Genomic DNA, 16,130 nt, shown 5'->3' on the forward strand with positions numbered 1-16,130 from the left:
TTGGGGGGTGGGGAGCCCAGACCCAGGTTCTGGGCCTCCCTCTGTCTCCCCAGCCGGCTCCCCTCCTCCAGCCTTTGTCCAGTTTCCCGGTCAGAAGCTGTCACCTGGCTCCAGTATCACCCCGCAGTGATGTCACCCCCTTATTTCCCATCCCCATCTAGTATCGGTGCAGTACCCGGGGAAACTGAGGCACGCCCCGTGTTAGCAGAAGACAGTAAACTAGTAAAACTCCCCTGCACCATTCCCAGGTTAATACTCCCAACTGCGTCACATCTCTCCCCCCTTCGAGACTGAACGGAGCGGGGTCACCCTCCGGGACAACGCATCAGCTATCCTGCTAGCACTCCCCTTCCCATGGACCACCGCCATCTCGTAATCCTGCAGGAGCAGACTCCATCTCAGGAGCTTGGCGTTGGCTCCTTTCATCGGGTGTAGCCAGGTCAGGGGAGAGTGGTCCATTGGGAGGTCCCAGGCTGACTCTCTCTCTGCATCGTGGTGGGCCTGTTCCTTTGGGACTCCTCCTGTCCCCCACATGATCGGCTCTTCACAAACTCGTCGGCCAGCCGCCCTGTGTGTCGCGGGTTCTCTGGCTTTTTGTCCATCAACCACAGCCTCAGGTCGGGTGGGCACCGCTCATACACGTGCTCCAGTACCAGCAGTTTAACCAGGTCCTCCTTCGTCTGGGCCCCATCTGCCCACTTGCTGGCGTATCCCTGCATCCGGAGGGCCAGTGTTAGGTATGTGACCTCAGAGGTTTTACGCAGACTCCGGAACTTTTTCCGGTACGCCGCGGGAGTCAGCCCCAACCCGCGGAGCAGGGCCTGTTTGAACAGTTCATAGTCCCCTGTCTCCGCCCCTTCCATTCGGCTGTACAGCCCCACAGCTTTGGGGTTCAGTAAGGGGGTGAGAAACCGGAACCTGCCAGCAGGGTCAATCCTGTGCAGCTCGCAGGCCTTCTCAGAGGCCGTCAGGAATTCACCTATGTGCTGCCCTTCCTCACACGGGGACAGGATGCGCTGATCAAAGCCCCAGGCAGTCCTGGGTCCCCCCTCGCTCACCGCAGCGGGGGGCTCTCTGTGCCTCAGCCTCGCCAGCTCCCAGCTCATGCTGCCGCTGTTTCTCCTCATCCTCCCACTCTTCCAGTTTTCTCTCCCTCTCCCGTTCCAGCCGCCTCAGCTCCAGTGACGGGGAACTTGGTCGTGAGGATCCCCTGCTGGCCGCGGGGGTCACGGTGCCCCCGGGGTTCGTCTCACTCCCTCCAGCCCCGCCCCTAGCCATAGGTCGGAGGGGCCTCGGGGTGCCCTTGGCATCAGTCCGACCCCTCCCAGCCGGGACAGTCGCCGGTGCCGCGGGGCTGCTTCCCTCCGGGCCAGGGCTCAGCTCCTCCGAGCGATCCTCCTCCTCCCCCTTAAGGCGATGGAGATACATCTACCTGCTGGCACTCGCAGGCCTGGGTGCTCTCAGCTCCCCACGGTTTCCAGGAAGACCCCGACTGTGCCACCCTTCTCCAGGTCACCCCCTCTCTGCCAGGGTCAAGCCGCAGACTCCTCTGCCCCTGGCACCGCTCGCCAGGAGACCCCGTTCCTGCAACAGCCCTTCTCGCTGGTCACCCAGCTAGGGGTTAAGCCTAGCTCCTCTCTGAGCCTTCAGCAGGCCTGGGCCTCATCAATCCCCCTTCGTTTTACGGCTCCCCAGTCACTCACTGCAGGAAGCGCCATCCCCGGGGTGCAGCACATCCCACCTCTGCCACCAGTTGTCACGGAGTGTGGGGGAGTCATGGCCCTGCACCCCCACTTCCTGCGATGTGCCGGGACTCTCAGCCGGCCGGGAACACAGAAGGTTTATTAGCCGACAGGAACACAGTCCAACACAGAGCTTGTGGGTACAGGAAACCAGGACCCCTCAGTCAGGTCCTGCTTGGGGGGCAGGGACCCCAGATCCAGGTTCTGGGCCTCTCCCCGTCTCCCCAGCCAGCTCCAAACTGAAACTCGATCCAGCCGCCTCCCCCAGCCCCCCCCCCCCCCCGGCTCCTCCTCCAGCCTTTGTCCAGTTTCCCGGGCAGGTGTCACCTGGCCCCAGCCCTCTCCTGGGCTCAGGTTACGCAGGGAAACCGACACCCTTTAGGTGCCGGCCCTCAGGTATCATCCCGCAGTGAAGTCATCTCCTTGTTTCCCATCCCCATCTGGTATTGGTGCAGCACCCCAGGGAAACTGAGGCACACCCGTGTTAGCAGTAAACTAGTAAAACTCCCCTGCACCATTATCAGGTTAACATTCCCTACTCCGGCACAGCACCTTCCCGTCCCCCCCTCTCCCGCCCTCGTTACACATGCAGGGGAAACACACACACACTGTGCATGCAGAGCGCTAAGAAAATCCCCCGATTCGTCCCATGGGGCAGGGCCAAGCGCTGGGTTGGGGGGGGCTGGGAATGGGAGGGGGGGCTATGGCTCTGACTCATCCAAATCCTGGTTTCCTTTCAGAAGCCCCAGTGGAGCAGCACCCAGAGGGTGAGCGGGTCTGGGACGGGACGCGGCCTTCGCATGCGCACCTGGGAGAGCATCCCCCCGGCCCCAATAGCCCAGCCCCCGGGCACCCGGCACCCAGACACGGCCCGTCCCCCACACCTACATCCCAGCCCCCGGGCACCCGGCACCCAGACACGGCCCGTCCCCCACACCTACATCCCAGCTCCCGGGAACCCGGCACCCAGACACGGCCCGTTCCCCCGCTACATCCCAGCTCCCGGGAACCCGGCACCCAGACACGGCCCGTTCCCCCGCTACATCCCAGCTCCCGGGAACCCGGCACCCAGACACGGCCCGTTCCCCCCGCTACATCCCAGCCCCCGGGAACCCGGCACCCAGACACGGCCCATCCCCCCCCGTGACATCCCAGTCCCCGGGAACCCGGCACCCAGACACGGCCCGTTCCCCCCGTGACATCCCAGCCCCCAGGAACCCGGCACCCAAACATGGCCCGTTCCCCCTGTGACATCCCAGCCCCCGGGAACCCGGCACCCAGACATGGCCCGTTCCCCCCGTGACATCCCAGCCCCTGGAACCTCCCAGCCCCCCCACAGTCCTTGCCCCCTTCCGCTGCGCGGCAGCCCCAGGCACCCCATCCTGACCCCCGTCTCCCTGTCTGCAGACGCCAAGCCGCAGGACAAGCCGGAGGAGCCCCCAAGCCTGTTCCTGCAGAAGCCAGGCCATGTCCTTGTGGAGTGTGGTAGGTCTCGGGGGGCGTCCGCCTGTGAGGGGCGGATCTTGGGGGCTCCTGGGGATGTTGGGGGCCTGGGAAAGGCTCTGGCCAGAGGGGGGTCAGGGATGGGGGTGGGGTTGCTTGCCAGAGGGGTTTGGGGCCTTCGGGGCTCCAGCCAGAGGGGGTTGGGGGATGGGGGGCTCTGGCCGGCGGGGGGTCGGGGGATGGGGGGCTCTGGCCGGCGGGGGGGCGGGGGGATGGGGGGCTCCGGCCGGCGGGGGTCGGGGGATGGGGGGCTCCGGCCGGAGGGGGTCGGGGGACGGGGGGCTCCGGCCAGAGGGGGTCGGGTGACGGGGGGCTCTGGCCGGAGGGGGGTCGGGGGACGGGGGGCTCCGGCCGGCGGGGGTCGGGGGATGGGGGCTCTGGCCGGAGGGGGGTTGGGGGATGGGGGGGTCCGGCCGGCTGGGGGTCGGGGGTTGGGGGGCTCTGGCCGGCGGGGGGTTGGGGGATGGGGGGCTCCGGCCGGAGGGGGGTCGGGGGATGGGGGGCTCCGGCCGGAGGGGGTCTGCGGATCGGGGGCTCCGGCCGGAGGGGGTCGGGGGTTGGGGGGCTCCGGCCGGAGGGGGTCTGCGGATCGGGGGCTCCGGCCGGAGGGGTCGCTGACCCGTGCCCCCCCAGGGAAGGAGGTGGCGGTGCAGGTGCACGTGGACGGCTCCCAGCTCTCCGCCAAGCCGGGCGTGAAGTGGTTCAAGGGGAAGTGGCTGGAGTTGGGCATCAAAAGCGGCCTCCGTTTCCAGTTCAAAGAGACCTACGACAAGGAGAAGAAGGTGGGGGGCGGGGGGGGGCTGACCGCAGTGGGGGGGCAGGGTGGGGAGGGGCTGGCCGGGGGGGCCGGGGCGGGCGAGGCAAGAGGGGCGGGGGGCTGGCTGGGGGGTGGGGTGGGCCGGCCGGGGCAGGAGGGGCAGGGTAGGAGTGGCATAGGGGGTGCTGGCTGGGGCATGGGGGGTGGGGGGGCCGGCCGGGGCGGGTTGTGGGGCTGGCTGGAGTGGGGGGGGAGCTTTGTGGGTGCAGGTCCATCCCCCGTGTGCCCCCAGCCCCACCCCTCTGTCCCCCATGGGCTCTGTCTGGCCTCACCCGGCCGGGGGGGTCCCCTGGCTTTGTGGGCGTCCCTGTGGGTCGATCGCGGGGGGGGGGGCAGCCCCAAGTCCCGCCGGACGCACAGATGGACTGACGGCGCCCCCCCCCCCAGGTGTACATCTTCGAGCTGCACATCGGGAAGGTGGTGATCGGGGACCGGGGTGACTATCGCTGCGAGGTGATGGGCAAGGAGAAGAGCGACATGTGCACCTTCAACATCGACGTGGAGGGTGAGTCAGGGGGGCAGGGACCCCCCTCCAGAGCCCCGCAGGCTGGGGCCACTCTGAACCCCCCCAGAGCAGGGACCTCCCCAGAGCCCCCCAGGCTGGGGACACCCTGAACCCCCCAGAGCAGGGACCCCCCTGGGTCAGGGACACCCCCCCAGACCCTCCCAGGCTGAAGAGACCCTGAACCCCCCAGAGCAGGGACATCCCCCCAGAGCCCCCTCAGGCTGGGGAGACCCAAACCCCCCCAGGGCAGGGACACCCCCTTGGGTCAGGGATGCCCCCCAGAGTCTCCCCAAGGCTAGGGAGACCCCCAAACCCCACCCTGAGCAGGGACACGCCCCCAGAGCAGAGACAGAGGGGGTGGGGATCATGGGGGCCGAAGCAGGACGTCATCCTGTCCCCATCTCTCTTTCCCAGCCCCACGGACGGACGAGAGTGACAATGTTCTCCAGGCCTTCAAACGGACGTGAGTGCCAGCGCCCCACATAACTCCCCCACCAGTGCCCCATAACTCCCCACCAGCGCCCCATAGTGCCCTACAGCTCCGCACAGTGCCTCCCATAACACCCCCACCAGTGCCCCACAGCACCCCACAGTGCCCCCCATAACTCACCCACCAGTGCCCCACAGCTCCCCACAACTCCCCCCACCAGCGCTCTTAGTGCCCAATAGTGCCCCACAGCATCCCCCACAACCTCCCACCAGTGCCCCACAGAATCCCCCACTATTCCCCACAACCTCCCACCAGTGCCCCACAGAATCCCCCACAATTCCCCACAACCTCCCACCAGTGCCCCACAGAATCCCCCACAATTCCCCACAACCTCCCACCAGTGCCCCACAGAATCCCCCACTATTCCCCACAACCTCCCACCAGTGCCCCACGGCGTCTCACACAACTTCCCCGCTGTCACGGAGGTCACAGGCTCGGGGCTCTGAACCCGCTTGGCATCAAACCCAGGCAGGACCCTCTTCGGCATGACTCCCCCCAGGGCGCCTCCTGGGACCGACCTCGGGGCGCTCGGCCCCCCTGTTCCCGCCCTGAGCTCCCCAAGGGCCCCGCACCCCAACCTCGCCGCCCGCCGGTGTCGTAAAACAGAAGGTTTCTTAGTGGACAGGAGCAGGGTGGTTCCCAAACCGGGGTTCGCGAAATGTTACAGGGGGGTCTCGGGGGAAAAGTGCCCTAATGATGGCCAGAGCTGGCCCTAGGCACCCCGGGACCAGCAGCCCGGAGCCCCTGGACTTCCAAGAGCGAAGCCAATCAAAGCCACCGCACCGGTCACGGGGAGATTTCAACGCCCAGACGCCTCATGAGAAATGCAAAGGGAGGGGGGGATTTTTTGCTGTGTTTCAAACGAACAGGCAGCGAGTTAGGGTGACCAGACAGCAAGGGTGAAAAATCGGGACGGGGGTGATAGGAGCCTGTATAAGAAAAAGACCCCAAAATTGGGACTGACCCTATCAAATCGGGACATCTGGTCACCTACGGCTAGTGTTGGTTTTAAAACGACGACGAACTTTGTGTCATTGTCACGGCCCACAGGTGGTGCCCACTCTTGGCCCCGTGCGGTCCGTGGGGGGTGCCCCTTTCAGTGCGACAGCCCTTCTCGGGGGGCCACTCTCTCTCGGGGTCCGGCCCCTCCACCTCCTGGAGCCGCACCTCTCTGAGCCTTAGCACGTCTGTCTCTGCTGTGGACCCCCTCAGGGAGTCTCCTCGCTCTGGACCCCCGGGGCCTCCACCCCCGAAGGGGATGATCCCTCCCCCGCCCTGTTCTCTAGCCCGGAGCGACTCTCAGCCGGTGTAACACAGAGGGTTTATTGAGAGTTGAACCCAGCACAGGAAACTCTCCGGCCTCAGGCCTGGCCTCCCTCAGCCCAGCAGTCCCCCCCGGGTCACCTCGTTACCAGTCGCTGGGGTATCCATCCTCCAGGCCATTGGCTGGGGTCCCACATTCCCTCTCCGGTCCTCTGTAACCACAAACTCCCTCTCCCCTCCCCTCGTTAAACCAGCAACACCCAGGGACACTGAGTCCCACCCCCTCGGCGTGCAAACCATAGGAAACCCAAGAAAACCCCCCATAGGAAAAAGGAAAAACAAGAAACTCCCCCCTCCCCACCCTGTCGTCACAGTCATTACTTTGTGTAATGACCCATCCACTCCCGGTCTTTATTCAAGCCTAATTTAATAGTGTCCAGTTTGCAAATTAATTCCAGTTCAGCAGTCTCTCGTTGGAGTGAAGTTTTTTTGTTAAGTATCAGGGGGTAGCCCTATTAGTCTGTATCTACAAAAACAACAAGAAGTCTGGTGGCACCTTAAAGACTAACAGATTTATTTGGGCATAAGCTTTCGTGAGTAAAAACCTCACTTTCTTGTTGTTTTTGTTTTTTTGTTGGAGAATTTGGCCAGGGAGGTTGCCGTGTTCTCCGACCGGTTTTTGAATGTTATCATTCTTGACGTCTGATTTGTGTCCATTTATTCTTTTGCGTCGAGGCTGTCGGGTTTGGCCAATGGACGTGGCAGAGGGGCATTGCTGGCACACGATGGCATCGATCCCATGGATAGATGTGCAGGTGAACCAGCCCCTGATGGTGTGGCTGACGTGATTAGGTCCTGCAGAATTGGAATTAATTTGCAAACTGGACACCATTAAATTAGGCTTGAATAACGACTGGGAGTGGATGAGTCACTACACAAACTAAACTATTTCCCCTGCTAATTTCCCCTCTACTGTTACTCACACCTTCTTGTCAACTGTTGGAAATGGGCCACCCTCATTAGCACTACAAATGGTTTTTTTCTCCTGCTGATAATAGCCCGCCTTCATTGATTAGTCTCGTTAGTGTGTGTATGGCAACCCCCATTTGTTCATGTTCTCTGGATGTGTGCAGATCTCCTCACTAGATGTTCTAGTCTATGCGTCCGATGAAGTGGGTTTTAGCCCACGAAAGCTTATGCTCAAATCACTGTGTTAGTCTCTAAGGTGCCACAAGTCCGCCTGTTCTTTTTGCGGATACAGACTAACACGGCTGCTCCTCTGAGACCTGTCACCATGACAGACAGTTGACAAGAAGGTGTGAGTAACAGTAGTGAGAAATTAGTATTGGGGAAATTAAGGTTAGGTTTTGTAATGACCCAGCCACTCCCGGTCTTTATTCAGGCCTAATCTGATGGTGTCGAGTTTGCAAATTAATTCCAGTTCTGCGGCTTCACGTTGGCGTCTGTTTTCGAAGGTTTTTTTGGTTGAAAAATGGCCACTCTTAGGTTGGCGTTGGCTTTTTAAATCCCTTCATGCTGTCTCACATCTGATCCTCCTGGGTGAAACCTGGGAGCCTTGTCTTAGAACAGGCGTCTGCCGAGGGATACAAGGAGCGGCAGGGAGATCTCGGAAGAGTGTTGCCGTTTTCATAATGTACTAGATCCTGGCATGATCAGTAATCATCATAATATGTAGTGTGTAATCAGCATGTCGTAAAACCCCATGTTCTATTGCCAAGATCTCGGCTTTTCGCATTGATACGCAGGGAAAGGAGGAACTCGCTGGCAACGTTCAGTTTCGCGAGACTGGACATTTAATGAAAGGGGTTCGCGGGTTGGTAACGTTTGGGACCCACTGGCGTAGAACAGGGCTTGTTAGCACAGGAATCAGGGACTTTCAGCCAAGTCCAGCTTGGGGAAGGGCGTCCAGAGCCCAGGGGCCCTTTTCCCCGTGAGTCCCCAAGTGGAGCCTGCCTGGTTCCCCCAGCCAGGCCTCAGTCACCCCCCAGCCCCTCCTCTGGCCTTTGTCTCTGTCCCGGGCCAGGAGGCCCCTGATCTCTTTGTTCTCCAGCACCTTCACTTGGCACCTTGCGGGCGGGGGGGGAGGGGGGGCGCCCAAGCCATCAGGAGACAGGGTGTCGGCCATTCTCTGTGCAGACACCATCACACTGGCCCTCTCGGGCTCTGCAACAATCATACCCCCTTGTCCCACCCCCTAGCATAGGGGAAACTGAGGCACCCACACAGTAGTCAGAGAAAACATTGAGAACATTCCCACGTTGTCACACCTGCCAGTGCCCCACTGCTCCCCACAGCGTCCCCCACAACTCCCCCGCCAGTGCCCCACAGCATCCCCACAACTCCCCCGCCAGTGCCCCCCCACAACCCCCACAAGTGCCCCACAGCATCTCCCATAATCTCCCCACCAGTGCCCCACAGCGTCTCCCATAATCCAACACGCCAGTGCCCCACCGCGTCCCCCACAACTCCCCCGCCAGTGCCCCACAGCCAGTGCCCTGCGGGGTGACACTCTCTCTCTCTCTGCAGTGGGGAGGGGAAGGACAACGTGGCCGGGGAGCTGGACTTCAGCGGGTTGCTAAAGAAGAGGTAGGTGCCCCGGGGGGGGGGGGGGGGAGTGTCTATCTGTCAGTCCTGGGGGGCGTGGTGGGTGGGTCTGTCCGTCCGTCCGTCCCTGGAGCGGGGCGGTGGGTGGGTCTGTCCGTCCGTCCGTCCCTGGAGCGGGGTGGTGGGTGGGTCTGTCTGTCCGTCCGTCCCTGAGGCGGGGGGGACACTGGGTGTGTCTGTCCGTCTGTCCCTGCAGTGGGGCAGTGGATGGGTCTGTCTGTCTGTCCCGGGGTCCCAGGCTCTGGTCTCTGCCCTGGTCCGGCCGCAGGCTCCTGGGAGTAAACCCGGTAGTGGGCTGGCACCGCAGCCCCCCCGGTCCCAGCCAGGGCCAGCACCCCCCGTCCCTCCCCAGGGCTCCCTGGCGGAGTGGGAGACGCTCTGTCCGGGCCAAGCCACCCCTGGGTCCCCAGCTCCGATCCCACATGCCCTCCCCACCCCAGGGTGCCCTGCTGGTAGGTGAGGATCGCTCAGCCTGGGTGGGGAGGGGGCATCTCTTTGTCTCGCTGGCCCCTCTGCTTAGCTGGGTCGTTAATGACTGCGTTAACCCCCCCAGCCACCAGGGGACATCCCCCCCCCCCCGCAAACTCAGAGGGAAACTGAGGCAGCCCTCGGCCTCTTCAAAAATTGGGCCTAGTTCGTGGGTGGAGGGTTTTTTTTTTGCCGGCTCCACTTTGACCCTCCCCCTCGCCCGCCCCAGGGAGGTGCAGGTGGAGGAGAAGAAGAAGAAGAAGAAGGATGACGAGGAGGACGCCTTCCCCCCCGAGATCTGGGAGCTGCTCAAGGGGGTGACGAAGAAGAGCGAATACGAGCGAATCGCCTTCCAGTACGGGATCACGGACCTGCGGGGCATGTTGAAACGCCTCAAGAAGGCCAAGGTGGAGGTCAAGAAGAGCGCAGGTCCGTGGGGGCGGGGGATGGGACTGGGGGGGGGGGGGCACCTGGCCGGGGGTGGGGTGGGGGATCCATCCTTTCCCGGCTAGGTGCCCCATCCCCTGCTCCCCCCACTCCCTCCAAACCCACCCCCTGTCCCAGGGACCCCCCCCGCTTCACCCCGAGCCCAGCCCCAGCGACCCCCCACTGTTCCCCCACTGCCCACCGAGGTCAGCCCCTGTCCCAGGGACCCCTCGCTGCCCCTCAGAGTCCAGCGCCGGCCCCAAGTTCCCCTGTGTGTCCAGCGCCCCCAGAACCTCCCCCCCCGAGACCCCCCGACTCCCGCTCAGCCCCCTGCGCCCCCCCCCGCAGCCTTCACGAAGAAGCTGGATCCCGCGTACCAGGTGGACAAGGGCAACAAGATCAAACTGGTGGTGGAGATCAGCGACCCCGACCTGCCCATCAAGTGGTACAAGAATGGGCAGGAGCTCAAACCCAGCGCCAAGTGAGTGGCGGCCGGGGCCGGCCAGGCTGGGGGGCTGGGCTTGGGGGGCCCAGGGTTGGGTGCTGGACTGGGATGATGGGCTGGGGGGCACAAGGCTGGGGGGGTGTTGGGCGCTGGGCTGGGGGGCACAGGGTTGTGGGGGTTGGGCGCTGGGCTGGGGGTGTTGGGCTGGGGGGACGCTGGGCTCTGGGGACTGGGCCGGGGGCCGCGCGGATGCGGGCTCCCCTCTGACCCCCCCGCCCCCCCAGGTACATCTTTGAGAACGTGGGCAAGAAGCGGATCCTCACCATTAACAAGTGCACCCTGGCCGACGACGCGGCCTACGAGTGCGCCGTGGCCGACGAGAAACTCTTCACCGAGCTCTTCGTGAAGGGTGAGCGCGGGCGGGGGGGGGGGCTGGCGGGAGGGGCGCTGGCGGGGGGGGGACAGGCTCCGCCTGACCCTCCCCCGTCCGTCCGTCCGCAGAGCCGCCCGTGGTGATCACCAAGGCCCTGGACGACCATCAGGTGTTCGTGGGCGACCGGGTGGAGCTGGAGGTCGAGGTGTCGGAGGAAGGAGCCCAAGTCATGTGGTAACGGCCCCGGCAGGTCCACCTGTCCGTCCGTCTGTCCCCACCCCCGTCCGTCTGTCCCCAGCCCCGCCCCCATCTGCCCGTCGGTCCCCACCCCCCATTTGTCCGTCCGTCTGTCCCCAGCCCCGCCCCCCATCTGCCCGTCGGTCCCCACCCCCCATTTGTCCGTCCGTCTGTCCCCAGCCCTGCCCCCCATCTGCCCGTCGGTCCCCACCCCCCATTTGTCTGTCCGTCTGTCCCCAGCCCCGCCCCCCATCTGCCTGTCGGTCCCCACGCCTGTCCACCTGTCCACCCTCCCGTCTGTCCATCCATCTGCCCCCACCCCCGTCCGTCTGTCCCCACACCTGTCCCCACACCTGTCCATCTGCCCCCACCCCCGGCCATCTGTCCCCACCACCCATCTGCCCATCGGTCCCAACCCCCGCCCCCATCTGCCCATCTGTCTGTCCACTCATCTGTCCCCACCCCCGTCCGTCTGTCCCCACCGCCCATCTGTCCGTCAGTCCCCACGCCTGTCCACCCATCTGCCCCCAGCCCTGCCCGTCTGTCCACCATCTGCCCCCAGCCCTGCCCGTCTGTCCCCACCACCATCTGCCTGTCTGGCCCCACGCCTGTCCACCCTCCCGTCTGTCCATCCATCTGTCCCCACCCCCGTCCGTCTGTCCCCACTCCCGCCCCCCATCTGCCTGTCAGTCCCCATGCCTGTCCAACCCGTCTGCCCTCCCGTCTGTCCATCCATCTGTCCCCACCTCCATCCGTCTGTCCCCACCCCCGCCCCCCATCTGCCTGTCAGTCCCCACGCCTGTCCATCCGCCCGTCCCCACGCCCGCCCATCCCCACTCCCGCCCCTCTGTCCATCCATCTGTCCCCACCCCCGTCCATCCGTCCACCCGTCTGCCCTCCCGCCCACCTGTCTGTCCAGCCGCCCATCCCCACGTCCATCCGTCCCCACGCCCGCCCCTCTGTCCATCCCTCTGTCCCCACACTCACATGTCTGTTCACCCACCTGCCTGTCCGTCCGTCCGTCTCTGCGCCCTCACGCCCGTCGGACGGTCCCAACGCCCTATCTGCGTTCACCCCTCTCTCCGGCCGTCCATCCCACCCCCCTCCTCTGCTCTCTGCCCCCCCCAGGATGAAGGACGGGGTGGAGTTGACCCGCGACACGGCCTTCAAGTACCGCTTCAAGAAAGACGGCAAGAAGCATTATCTGATCATCAACGAGGCCACCAAGGAGGACATCGGCCACTACAAGATCATGACCAATGGGGGCCAGTCCGAGGCCGAGCTGGTGGTCGAAGGTACCGGCCGGGGGGAAGGGAGGGGGGGGTTGGAGATGGGGCAGGCCGGGACATGGTAGAGTCCGTGAGGGGGGGTGGGTTGGGACTGTCCCGGGTCTCCTCTGACCGTGCCCCCCCCGACTCCCCAGACAAGCAGCTGGAGGTGCTCCAGGACATCGCCGATCTCACCGTCAAGGCGGCCGAGCAGGCCGAGTTCAAGTGTGAGGTGTCGGACGAGAAGGTGACGGGCAAATGGTACAGGAACGGGGTGGAGGTTCGGCCCGGCAAGCGGATCCACATCACCCACAAGGGCAGGTGGGCACTGCTCGCAGCGCTGGGGGTCGGGAACGGGGGCACTGCCGCGGGGAAGCTCGCAGTGTTGGGGGTCAGGAATGGGGGCACTGCCGTGGAGAAGCTCGCAGCGCTGGGGGTCGGGAATGGGGGCACTGCCGTGGGGAAGCTCGCAGCGTTGGGGGTCGGGAACAGGGGCACTGCCGCGGGGAAGCTCACAGCGCTGGGGGTCGGGAACGGGGGCACTGCCGTGGGGAAACTCGCAGCGCTGGGGGTCGGGAACGGGGGCACTGCCGTGGGGAAGCTCACAGCCCTGCGGGTCGGGAACGGGGGCACTGCCGTGGGGAAGCTCACAGTGCTGGGGGTTGGGAACGGGGGCACTGCTGTGGGGAAGCTCACAGCGATGGAGGTCGGGAACGGGGGCACTGCCGTGGGGAAGCTCACAGCGCTGGGGGTTGGGAACGGGGGCACTGCCGCGGGGAAGCTCACAGTGCTGGGGGTCAGGAACGGGGGCACTGCTGCGGGGAAGCTCGCGGCGCTGGGGGGGCGGGAACGGGGGCACTGCCCCCCAAGCAGCCAAACCGCCCCCCAACACTGCTCCCTCCCGCTAAGGTTCCACAAACTGGTGATTGAGGACGTGAGGCCGGAGGACGAGGCCGATTACACCTTCGTCCCCGACGGCTACGCCATCTCCCTCTCCGCCAAGCTCAACTTCCTGGGTGAGTGCAGGACAGGGCACTGCTGCGGGGAAGCTCGCAGCACCAGGGACCCCCACTTCAGAGCACTGTTGGGGGGAAGCTCGCAGCGCTGGGATCTCTGGCTGAGGGCACTTCTGGGGGGAAGCTCGCAGCGCTGGGATCTCTGGCTGGGGGCACTGCTGGGGGGAAGCTCGCAGCACTGGCTGAGGGCACTGCTGGGGGGAAGCTCACAGAGCCAAGATTCCCGGCTGGGGGCACTGCTGGGGGGAAGCTCGAAGCGCTGGGGTTCTGGAGTGTGGGAAAGGGGGAGCTTCCCCTGGGTCTGGGGGCCCTGTTAACCCTTTCCTCTCCTTCTTCCGCAGAGATCAAGGTGGAGTATGTCCCTAAGCAAGGTGAGCCTCTCCCCCGGCCTCAGGCCTGGACAGTGGGGGGGGGGGAAGGCGGAGGGAGAAAATGGATGTGGGGGGCGAGGTTGCCCCTTTCCCCAGTGCCCAGACCTCGGGAGGGACCGGGCTGGGTGTGTGTGGGAGGGTCTGGGGGTACAGGGGTGCAGGCCTGGGGGGAACTCAGGGGGGACAGGGGTGGGGCGCTGTGGAAGGGGCTCGGGGAACAAGGGAAAGGGACTGGGGAAAGGGGGGACAGGGTTGGGGGTGTGTGGGAGGAGCTGGGGGCACAGGGGGGATGAAGGACTGGGGGAATTCAGGGGGACAGGGCTGGGTGTGTGTGGGAGGGGCTGTGGGTACAGGGGTGCAGGACTGGGGGAAGTCAGGGAGGTCAGGGCTGGGGGGCACTGTGGGAGAGGCTGGGGGTACAGGGGTGCAGGACTGGGGGAACTCAGGGGGGTCAGGGTTGGGGGTGCTGTTGGAGGGGCTGGGGGCACAGGGGGGATGAAGGACTGGGGGAGCTCAGGGGGACAGGGTTGGGGGTGCTGTTGGAGGGGCTGGGGGCACAGGGGGGATGAAGGACTGGGGGAGCTCAGGGGGACAGGGTTGGGGGTGCTGTTGGAGGGGCTGGGGGCACAGGGGGGATGAAGGACTGGGGGAGCTCAGGGGGACAGGGCTGGGGGTGCTGTTGGAGGGGCTGGGGGCACAGGGGGGATGAAGGACTGGGGGAGCTCAGGGGGACAGGGCTGGGGGTGCTGTTGGAGGGGCTGGGGGCACAGGGGGGATGAAGGACTGGGGGAGCTCAGGGGGACAGGGTTGGGGGTGCTGTTGGAGGGGCTGGGGGCACAGGGGGGATGAAGGACTGGGGGAGCTCAGGGGGACAGGGCTGGGGGTGCTGTTGGAGGGGCTGGGGGCACAGGGGGGATGAAGGACTGGGGGAGCTCAGGGGGACAGGGCTGGGGGTGCTGTTGGAGGGGCTGGGGGCACAGGGGGGATGAAGGACTGGGGGAGCTCAGGGGGACAGGGCTGGGGGTGCTGTTGGAGGGGCTGGGGGCACAGGGGGGATGAAGGACTGGGGGAGCTCAGGGGGACAGGGCTGGGGGTGCTGTTGGAGGGGCTGGGGGCACAGGGGGGATGAAGGACTGGGGGAGCTCAGGGGGACAGGGCTGGGGGTGCTGTTGGAGGGGCTGGGGGCACAGGGGGGATGAAGGACTGGGGGAGCTCAGGGGGACAGGGTTGGGGGTGCTGTTGGAGGGGCTGGGGGCACAGGGGGGATGAAGGACTGGGGGAGCTCAGGGGGACAGGGCTGGGGGTGCTGTTGGAGGGGCTGGGGGCACAGGGGGGATGAAGGACTGGGGGAGCTCAGGGGGACAGGGTTGGGGGTGCTGTTGGAGGGGCTGGGGGCACAGGGGGGATGAAGGACTGGGGGAGCTCAGGGGGACAGGGCTGGGGGTGCTGTTGGAGGGGCTGGGGGCACAGGGGGGATGAAGGACTGGGGGAGCTCAGGGGGACAGGGCTGGGGGTGCTGTTGGAGGGGCTGGGGGCACAGGGGGGATGAAGGACTGGGGGAGCTCAGGGGGACAGGGCTGGGGGTGCTGTTGGAGGGGCTGGGGGCACAGGGGGGATGAAGGACTGGGGGAGCTCAGGGGGACAGGGCTGGGGGTGCTGTTGGAGGGGCTGGGGGCACAGGGGGGATGAAGGACTGGGGGAGCTCAGGGGGACAGGGCTGGGGTGTTGTACTTAAAGTCCTGCAAAGGATCTTTTCAGGGGGAATAAGACAAAACGCCACATTTATTAGTAATACATGTATTCACTAACACTGTATCATATGCATATAATATATTACACTCACACACACACACACACAAACACACTCCGTCTTGTTGTTACCAATTAGTTGCTCCCCTTCACTTCACTGGCCAGGTGAGTTAGATGGGGGAGGGGGTGGAGCCGGGCTTCTGCTGATCCGGATCGATGCTCCCATGTCGACAAGATGAGACCCGGGGTCCTCTGCAAGACACCTCACTTTTATAGCAGCTTTCCTCTTATGGGTTTCAGAGCTGCAGCCGTGTTAGTCTGTATCCGCAAAAAGAACAGGAGTACTTGTGGCCCCTTAGAGACTAACACATTTATTAGAGCATAAGCTTTCGTGGGCTACTGCCCACTTCTTCGGATGCATATAGAGTGGAACATATATTGAGGAGATATATATACACACATACAGAGAGCATAAACAGGTTAAAGTGTTCTCCCACTGGTTTTTGAGTATTTTGATTCCTGATGTCAGATTTGTGTCCATTTATTCTTTTGCGTAGAGACTGTCCGGTTTGGCCAATGTTCATGGCAGAGGGGCATTGCTGGCACATGATGGCATGTATCACATTGGTAGATGTGCAGGTGAACGAGCCCCTGATGGTATGGCTGATGTGATTAGGTCCTATGATGATGTCACTTGAATAGATATGTGGACAGAGTTGGCATCGGGGTTTGTTACAAGGATAGGTTCCTGGGTTAGTGGTTTTGTTCAGTGATGTGTGGTTGCTGGTGAGTATTTGCTTTAGGTTGGGGGGTTGTCTGTAAGCGAGGACAG

The 16,130-nt window shown here is 64.2% G+C and overlaps 1 protein-coding gene across 1 annotated transcript in view; it reads left to right on the forward strand.

Annotated features, from left to right (window-relative positions):
• MYBPC2 (myosin binding protein C2) overlaps window positions 1–16,130 on the forward strand; it is a 37,538-nt gene that overhangs the window by 11,781 nt on the left and 9,627 nt on the right. Inside the window, 14 exon segments of the mRNA XM_054014977.1 lie at window positions 2,483–2,509; window positions 3,150–3,227; window positions 3,879–4,027; window positions 4,450–4,567; window positions 4,982–5,030; window positions 8,868–8,927; window positions 9,643–9,842; window positions 10,188–10,320; window positions 10,569–10,693; window positions 10,786–10,891; window positions 12,023–12,189; window positions 12,318–12,483; window positions 13,072–13,178; window positions 13,520–13,549. Coding sequence (XP_053870952.1) covers window positions 2,483–2,509; window positions 3,150–3,227; window positions 3,879–4,027; window positions 4,450–4,567; window positions 4,982–5,030; window positions 8,868–8,927; window positions 9,643–9,842; window positions 10,188–10,320; window positions 10,569–10,693; window positions 10,786–10,891; window positions 12,023–12,189; window positions 12,318–12,483; window positions 13,072–13,178; window positions 13,520–13,549 — 1,515 coding nt within the window.

This window comes from Malaclemys terrapin (genome assembly GCF_027887155.1).
Source record: "Malaclemys terrapin pileata isolate rMalTer1 chromosome 20 unlocalized genomic scaffold, rMalTer1.hap1 SUPER_20_unloc_2, whole genome shotgun sequence".
NCBI classification, from domain to species: Eukaryota; Metazoa; Chordata; order Testudines; family Emydidae; genus Malaclemys; species Malaclemys terrapin.